At 46.9% G+C, this 9739-nt stretch overlaps 1 protein-coding gene across 1 annotated transcript in view; it reads right to left on the bottom strand.

The window, feature by feature from the left end:
* Positions 1-597: 597 nt before the first annotated feature.
* The window catches only part of LOC147109808 (histone-lysine N-methyltransferase PRDM9-like), a 33392-nt gene continuing 24250 nt past the window's right edge, over positions 598-9739 (bottom strand). Inside the window, exons 6-8 of the mRNA XM_086002384.1 lie at positions 6957-7023; positions 5840-6029; positions 598-666 (exon numbers count right to left, since the gene is read on the bottom strand). Of these exons, the coding sequence (XP_085858510.1) occupies positions 598-666; positions 5840-6029; positions 6957-7023 (326 nt within the window). The remainder of the gene's footprint in view (positions 667-5839; positions 6030-6956; positions 7024-9739) is intronic.

Raw genomic sequence — 9739 nt, 5'->3', positions numbered from 1 at the left:
CCTGGGGAAAGATGGGTGAAAAGTCTAACATGATTTGCATTCAACCAAGATTTGCATTCACGTACCGTCCTGAAGGAAGTTTGTGTTAGAAATGAAGTATGCAGAAAAGGAGGGAAATTCAACAATAGCGCGCCCCCTAGAGGCCGGAGCAGGGGTGAAGTGGAGGTTAGAAATAAACACTATAATCTTATGCTTTTTTTTAACTACCAATGGATTGGCACCAGTTTGCCCGAGTGAGCCTTGACTTACTGGTAGCATTGTGGCCTCTGAGCCCAAAGGAGTCGGTTTCGAGCCCAGTTTCCAACAATACTGGAGAGTGGAAATTTGAGATCTGACTCACAATTCTAGGTTGATTCCAGCAAAATACTCTTTTCAGCTGGGCGTGGGCGTCAGACCCATAAGACTCTCCGGCCTTATTGACTGGAATAAAGATGTTTACGGCCATGGAAAGAATAGACACTTGGCGGCCTGTCAGACTCATAATCCGCCGCCGACGAACCCTTCCACAATGACACACTATTCTACTGGGGAAGAGTGGGGAAAATCTCATTTGTTTTGAACAAGTTTTCATCCAAAGTCAGTCTGTAAAAACACACGTCAAAACTGGCGGAATCCCTGGAGATAAGCTTTAAGCACGAGCCTTATTTCATCCTTCACTGCTACAATCTGTAAAGCAGAGCATTTGATCAGAAAGAGACTGCAGTTCAAATTAAACATGACTGTGTAAATTTCCGATGATGCATATGAAAGTTGCAATATTTAGTGTAAGCATAAGGACTTCCAATATTAGCCATCTCTGCAAACCCCCCCACCCCACCCCAGCACACCCCCAGCATCCCCCCCAGCACACCACCCACCCCCCAGCACACACCCCACCACACCCCCCAGCACACACCCCCCCACACCCCTCAGCACACCCCCCACCCCCCAGCACACACCCCACCACACCCCCCAGCACACACACCCCCACACCCCTCAGCACACCCCCCACCCCCCAGCACACACCCCACCAAACCCCCCAGCACACAACAGCACACCCCACCCCACCCCAAGCACCCCCCCAGCACACACCAGCACACCCCACCCCACCCCCAGCACACACACCCCCACCCCCAGCACACACCCCACCCCCCAGCACACACCCCCCAGCACACACCACCCCCCAACCCCCCAGCACACACTCCCCACCCCCCCCAGCACACACCCCCCCCACCCCCAGCACACAGAACCCACCCCCTCAGCACACACTCCACCACACCCCCCCAGCACACACCCCACCCCACCCCCCAGCACACCCCCCCAACCCCCCAGCACACACCCCACCCCACCCCCCAGCATCCCCCCCATCCCCCCACCTCACCCCCCCAGCACACCCCCCCAGCACACCCCCCCCACCCCCAGCACACACCCCACCCCACCCCCAGCACACCCCCCCAGCACCCCCCCCAGCACAACCCCCCCAGCACCCCCCCACCCCGCCAGCACACACCCAACCCCACCCCCCAGCACACACCCCACCCCGCCAGCACACACCCCACCCCCCAGCACACACCCCACACCCCCAGCACACACCCCACCCCCACCCAGCACACACCCCACCCCCCAGCACACACCCCACCCACCCAGCACACACCCCACCCCAGCCCCCAGCACACACCCCACCCCCACCCAGCACACACCCCACCCCCCCAGCACACACCCCACCCACCCAGCACACACCCCACCCCAGCCCCCAGCACACACCCCACCCCCACCCAGCACACACCCCACCACCACCAGCACACACCCCACCCCACCCCCCAGCACACACCCCACCCCCCCAGCACACACCCCACCCCCCAGCACACACCCCACTCCCCCAGCACACACCCCAGCCCCCCAGCACAAACCCCACCCCACCCCCAGCACACACCCCAGCCCCCCAGCACACACCCCACCCCCCAGCACACACCCCACCCCACCCCAGCACACAGCCCCCCCACCCCTAGCACACACCCCACCCCACCCCCAGCACACACCCCACCCCCAGCACACACCCCCCCCACCGCCAGCACACACCCCACCCCACCCCCAGCACACACCCCACCCCCCAGCACACGCCACCCCACCCCCCAGCACACACCCCACCCACCCCAGTACACACCCTCCACCCCCAGCACACACCCCACCCCACCCCCAGCGCACACCCCACCCCAGCACACACCCCACCCCACCCCCAGCACACACCCCACCCCACCCCCATGGTGTTGCTCACGTAGTGTCAGTGGATACAGTGATACAGGACGCTGGGACATTGAAACACGACTAACTGGCTGTAAAATGCAACTACAGCATTTCGGCACGTCCTTACACTGAGAATTCACATTCTGACGTGACGTGACGGTGGGGAGGAGGTCAGGAAGTTGTTTGGGGGGTGGGAGATGGTCTTCCCCCGCGAGGGTGAGCCCTGTCTGTTCCAAGTGAGCTCTGTTCTGTCTGGAGTACGCAGTCAGAATGGCTCGAATTACACTTTGCAAAGTAACTGATTACGTCGGCTTGGAGGATCTAATTACACATTCCAGAGAAACTGCTGGGTGTGTCTTGTCCTCCAAGGGGACCAATCAGCAATCAGGACTTGTCATCCAAGGGAACCAATCAGAGCTTCTTTATTCTCTATACATAACATAAGGACATAAGAGTTCTGACGAAGGGTCATCGACCTGAAACGTTAACTCTGTTTCTCTTTCCACAGATGCTGTCTGACCTGCTGGGTATTGCCAGCATTTTCTGTTTTTATGTTATATTATATAAGACATAAGAATTAGGAGCAGGAGTCGGCCATACGGCCCCTTGAGCCTTCTCCACCATTCAATAAGATCATGACTGATCTTCGACCTCAACTCCACTTTCCCGCCCGATCTCCATATCCCTTGATTCCCCATGATTCCAAAAATCTATCTATCTCAGCATTGAATATACTCAATGACTCAGCATCCATAGCCCTTTGGGGCAGAGAATTCTAAAGATTTACAACTCCCTGAGTGAAGAAATTGCTCCTCATCTCAGTCTTAAATGGCCGACCCCTTATGCTGAGACTATGCCCCCTAGTTCTCGACTGTCCAGCCAGGGGAAGCAGCCTCTCAGTCTACCCTACAATCGCCCTCAGAATCTTATATGTTTCAATGAGATCACCCCTCATTCTTCTAAACTCCAGTGTATGGGCTCAATCTACTCAATCTCTCCTCATAGGATAACCCGCTCATCCCAGGAATCAATCCAGTGAACCTTTGTTGCACCGCCTCTAAGGCAAGTATATCCTTCCTCAGATAAGGTGACCAAAACTGTGCACAGTACTCCAGGTGTGGTCTCACCAAAGCCCTGCACAATTGTAGAGAGACTTCCTTAATCTTGTCCTACAGCCCCCTTGCAATAAAGACCGTCTTGCCATTTGCCATCCTAATGGCTTGCTGTACCTGCTTGCTAACTCTGTGCTTCCTGTATGAGGACACCTAAATCTCTCTGAACACCAACATTTAATAGTTTCTCACCATTTAAAACATATTCTGTTTTTCTATTCTTCCTACCAAACTGAATAACCTCAGATTTCCTCACATTATACTCCATCTGCCACCTTATTGCCCACTCACTTAACCTGTCTATACCCCTTTGCAGGCTCTTTGTGCCCTCCTCACAGCTTACTTTCCCACCTAGTTTTGTAACGTCAGCAAACCTGGATACATTACACTCGGTCCCTTCATCTAAGTTATTAATATAAATTGTGAATAACTGAGGCCCAAGTACTGATCCTTGCGGCACCCCACTAGTTACAGCCCGCCAACCCAAAAATGATGCGTTTATCCCTACTCTCTGTTTTCTGTCCGTCAACCAATCCTCTATCCATGCTGATAAATTACCCTCAACCGCATGAGCCCTTATCTTGCAGAACAACCTTTTATGTGGCACCTTATCGAATGCCTTTTGGAAATCCAAATTTACTATCTACCCTGCGAGTTACATCCTCAAAAAACTCTAATAAATTTGTTAAACACAATTTCTCTTTCATAAAACCATGTTGACTCTGCCTAATGATATCACGATTTTCTAAATGCCCTGTTACCACTTCCTTAATAATTGATTCCAGCATTTTCTCGACAATTGATGTCAAGCTAATTGGACGGTAGTTCTATGTTTTCTCTCTCCCTCCTTTCTTGAATAGCGGTGTTACATTTGCTACCTTCCAATCCGCTGGGACTGTTCTAGAATCAAGGGAATTTTGGAAAATCACAACCAATGCACCCACTATCTCTGCAGTTATCTCTTATAGAACCCGAGGATGTAGGGGTCCAGGGGATGTGTTGGCTTTTAGTCCCATTATTTTCTCAAGTACTTTTTCTCTACTGTTCTTAATCATTTCCCTTCCTTTCATTTGCCCCTTGGTGCCCCACTATTTTTGGTATGTTTTTTGTGTCTTCTACTGTGAAATCAGATACAAAATATTTGTTTAAGGTCTCTGCCATTTCCTTATTCCCCATTATAATTTCTCCTGTCTCAGCTCCTAAGGGATCAATGCTTACTTTTGCTCCTCTCTTCCGTTCTACATACTTGTAGATACTCTTACAATCTGTTCTTATATTTCTTGCTACTTTACTCTCCTATTCTATTTTGTCCCTTTTTATCAATGTTTTGGTCATTCTCTGATGGTCTCTAAAGCTTATTACTATTCTTTGCAACATTATAAGCCTCTTTTAATCCAATACTATCCTTAACTTCTTCAGTTAGCCAAGGATGGATCAGTTTTCAACAGGAGTTTTTAATTCTCAATGGAATGTATATTCACTGAGAATATTGGAATAAGTTTTTAAATGTTTGCCACTGCTTATCTACCATCCGATCTTCTAATCTAATTTCCCAATCTACCATAGCCAACACACCACTCATATCAGTGTAATTGGTTCTATTTAAGTTTAAGACACTAGTTCAGACATAAGTATTTCACTCTCAAGCCCAATGTGATATTCTATCATATTATGATCACTCTTTCCCAGAGGATCCTTTACTATGAGATAACTGAAGTCTCCCATCCCTGGTATGATTCTGGTAAATCTCCTTTGCAACTTCTCTAAGGCTTTGACATTCCTTCTAAAGTGTAGTGCACAGATTTGGACAAAATACTCTAGCTGAGGCCTAAATAGTGATTTATAAAGGTTCACCATAATTTCCTTGCGTTGGTACTCCATGCCGCTATTGATAAAGCCTAGGGTCCCAAATGATTTATTAGTAGCCTTAACAATATGCCCTGCGACCTTCAAAGATTTGAGTATGTGAATCTCAAGGTGTCTGTTCCTGCACCCACTTTAAAATGTTATCATTTAATTTATGTTGCCTCTCCTCAGTTTTCCTTCCAAAATGCATCACTTCACACTGTTCTGCATTAAATTTCATCTGCCATGTGCCTTCGCATTTCATTACTCTATCTACATCTTCCTGAAAACTTCTACTATCCTTTTCACTGTTTACTACTTTTCCAAGCTTTATGTCATCTGCAAACATTGAAATTATGCCCCCAATTGTCAAAGTCCAGATCATAAATATATATGAGAAAGAGCAGGGGTCCTAATACTGACCCCTGGGGGATACCACTGTATACTTCCCTCTAGTCTCAAACAACCATTCAGCACTACTCTTTGCTTTCTGTCTCATGGCCAATTTTGAATCAATGCTAGCATTCCCCCTTTGATCCCATGGGCTTCAATTTTGCTAATAAGTCTATTACATCGCACTTTATCAAACACCTTTGAGACTGTAACAGAAAACAAATGATACTTTGGCTACAGTTCCCAATTTTGGTCAGAATCCTTACATTTGGTTCTTGTTTTGACACCGACATTGTGGTCCATTTGATACCGAGTTCATTGGCATATTCATCACCATACCAGACCAGCAACTCGCACCGAGGAGGAACAGGCTTGCAGGTCCTGTAATAAATTTTGCCGCAGTGCTGAAAGGCTACAAGGTTCTGCTCCTCCTCCTTTCTGGCACAGTTAACAAACCTGGAAGATAACATACAAATATTTAAGTGTCCAAAAATAAGTTAATATTGTTAAATGAATACAGAATGTTTCGCGAGTTAGAATGAGAGAACATGCCCCCAGCCATGGACAAATTTCAATTTCAAACATACTGTCAGGAGAGGACACTCAGTGTGGACCAATCACTTCAGTGTAGATACGAAAGATAATGGCCCCAATATTTCTAAGGAGGGAGTGTCTGACGGGGGGGTGGGGGAGGTGCAGTGATCCAGAAATACAGGTTTCCCGGCGTCCCTGCTGAATTTAATGCCTAGAGCTGATTTTAAAAATTGGCTCGTTTTCCCAGCCACAGCCACCTAGAATGAAAGGCTGACTGGCTGTTGGGTGGGATATTGTACTGGATGGATCATATAAAATGGGACAAATGATCTTCTTCATCCGTTACTATCTTGTGATCCTCACAATATGGTATCAGTCTTCCCTCACCTCATCCAATTTGATGTAGATTCATCCTTCGCATTAATGTATTCAAAATCCTTGTTGGATTTGCTGATCTGCAGAAAGGTATTTTGATAATGGATTAATAAAAATTTTAAAAGCAACTTTATCTTTATATTAGACTGTCATAAGGCTTAACACATATTGCAAGATTCTATTACATCGCCTCCCACGTCTTTGAGTAAAAATTGACTTTCCTCTTACCTGTGTTCTGTGATTATACCTTTTTATCCGAGTGCCCAGTTGAACACGATGGCTGGGACTGAAATGATGCAGCATAGGAGCTCGAAAAATAGTATAATGGTGCTGAACAGTTTCAGGAAGCTTTGTAAAGTCGGGAAAGGTCCCTGAATTACTGTATTGTCAGAGCGCACAGGATTTGGCAACTGCTGTTCAATACATTCTGAAACTAGGAATGATGAGAGTTGGTTGAGGTGATGCCTGACTCACCTCTGTCCATAAATACAATGACAGCAGGCTCTGGGAATCTCCTGGAACTGCTTTAATAGGATAATACCTGAATTAGAGCAGCAGCACTAAATTAATCAGAAGATGAACAAAGTACAAGGGACTGGAATGTAGGCTCATTCTTAGTTGACCTTGGCTCCAGTACAAAGACATTGGATTAAAATGATAACAGCTACAAGGTCACCCAATACCAACAGGCTCTATTCCTCAAAAACAGGAGTGGGGAATCAAGCTAAGAATCCAATAGACAGGCCTAGAAATTGGATAAGGCCCCAAAACAGGCGCGGGCAGCACGATGTGCCCACGCCCGTTCAAAGTAGTGCAGGCAGCACATAAAATTCATGCTGCCTGCTCATTATAATGATTGTAGCGCTGAAATGTGCTGCTGACTGTCTTAGTGCTGATTCGGGGGCCAATATTGGGTGGAGTCTTGTGGCCACTAAAGTTTGTTCAAGGCTCTAATACAGGGGAAGTGTTTTTTTGCACAAACACCTCATTGTCATTGTGGAGAAAACCATGGCCCAATAGCCAAGAAAAAGGGCAAGGAGATTTTCTGATGTGGCACTGGAGGCCTTGATCCTGGAGGTTCTATGACATCCTCAGGTCCTCTACCAACAGGGGGCAGGAGGCCCGCGGACACAAGAAGGCTGTGGGTGGAGACTGCTGAAGCCGTCAGTGTATTGATTTCCTTGTGAGTTAAATGATGAGACATTTATAAAAAGGAATAACTTTTAATCTAAAGCTTGTACGGCTCTGTATACAGCTTTTACAAGACACACCATGCTTGAGCTGCAGCTAAAGTGAAACTAAAAAGCTCAGCCTGCTTGTCTGTGTCACATGACCTCTGCTGCTCAGGCACAAGCAATCAAACACAGACAAACATGCTGTAAGGCATAAGTAATCAAACACAGACAAATATCATCACTATTTGCTGATATCATTAAAACAAAAGTATTTTACTTTTAACTAACAACATGTTTTCTTTGTATTAATCTGCATTTTAACTGTAACATTTAATGAACTTACATTATCATTATCATGATCAAAGTTTTTTACCCTTGCTTTGTGTGTTCACATGAAACATGTCAATACACTAGAACTTGAAGAAAGAATAAGATAACATTACTTCCTTCTATAACAATAGTCCTTAAATTTGCTCAATGAGTCTCTCAGGAGGCTTCACGTGTCTTGAGGATTTTCTGATTGATTGTCCTTGAATCTGAGTCGTTGCCTCAGATGATTGGTTCTCAGCTGTGTGATCAGATTGTTCAACAGTATCAGTCTCTTGACCTGCTGTGGCTGGTTCCATGAGAAGATCTCGACGATTTCTTCTCAGAACAGCACCTTCATCTGTCTGAATGGTGTATGATCTTGGTTGAACTTCACTCAGGACAGTTCCCTTCTCCGTCCATGTGTTTGTTTTGTCTTTGAACCTTACTTGGTCACCAGTGTGGAGTTCAGGTAGGTTTTGTGTTCCTCTGTCATAATAGTACCTTTGCTTTTCTTTCTGTTGTTCTTTGAACTTCCTCACTTTCTCCCCCTCTTTTGATTTCAGGAGGTTCTCCGGGATGGGTAGGTTTGACCTTAGCCGACGTCCCATCAGGAGTTGGGCTGGTGACATACCACACTCGAGCGGCGTTGTGCGGTATACAAGCATGCTTTGGTAGAAGTCAGTTCCACTGTCTTTTGCCTTGTACATCAGTCTTTTCACTGTCTGGACCGATTTTTCCACTAGTCCATTGGACTGTGGATAGTGAGGACTTGACGTTGTGTGGACAAAGTCCCACTCTTTGGCAAAGTGTCGGAAATTTGCATTGTTAAACTGGGGTCCGTTGTCTGTGAAGACCTCGCTTGCCACGCCATGTCTGGAGAATATGGCTTTCATACTTCTTATCACAGCTTCTGCGGTGGTGGTGTACAGTCTACAAACCTCTGGATACAGGGAGTAATAGTCTGTGACGACAAGATAGTCCTTCCCTTGACATACGAATAGGTCAGCGCCTACCTTCTGGTAAGGTCTGTCTGGTGCTGGGTGTGGCTTTAGTGGTTCTACCGGATTGCTTGCTCGATATTTCAGGCATATTGTGCAGTTTGACACCTCATTTGTCACATCTTGGTTCATTCGTGGCCAGTACATCACCTCTCGTGCTCTTTTCTTACACTTTTCGATTCCCAGATGTCCTCCATGGATCTTTTTTAGCATCTCTTTTCTCAGGCTCTTTGGGATAACTATTTTACTTCCTTTGTAGATGATGTCTTCGACCACTGATAGCAGAGTACTGGAACTGCAGGGTGGAACTATGTCAGGTGAGCAATCTTGCTTCATGTTGGGCCATCCACCCAAGGTGCTTTTCTTCAGTCGTCTCATTGTTTCATCTTTGTTTGTCTCAGTCTTTATGAGCTCCATTTTTGCATCTGCTATGGGCAGTGCACTTGTGATCATGTCCACGTAGGTGTTCACTTTTTCATCCATTGTGGTGTTTGCGGGCTCACTTGGGTCAACAGCTCTGGACAACATGTCTGCTGTATACATCAGCTTACCCGGTGTGTACGCAACATTCAGTGTATAGCGTTGCAGCCTGATCATCATTCTTTGTATTCTAAGCGGACAGCTATTTAGTGGCTTTTGGAACAATGCAATCAAGGGCTTATGGTCAGTCTCTACACTGATTGCTTGTCCTGCCACAAACTGGTGAAATCTTTCACAGGCGTATGTGATGCTGAGCAGCTCCTTTTCTATTTGAGCATATCGCGTCTCCGCGTCT

This window comes from Somniosus microcephalus, chromosome 12 (genome assembly GCF_052327205.1).
Source record: "Somniosus microcephalus isolate GS21.2 chromosome 12, FLI_Smic_1.0, whole genome shotgun sequence".
NCBI classification, from domain to species: Eukaryota; Metazoa; Chordata; class Chondrichthyes; order Squaliformes; family Somniosidae; genus Somniosus; species Somniosus microcephalus.
The sequence above is the reverse complement of the archived record's forward strand: the minus strand, read 5'-3'. Positions and strand labels throughout refer to the sequence as shown.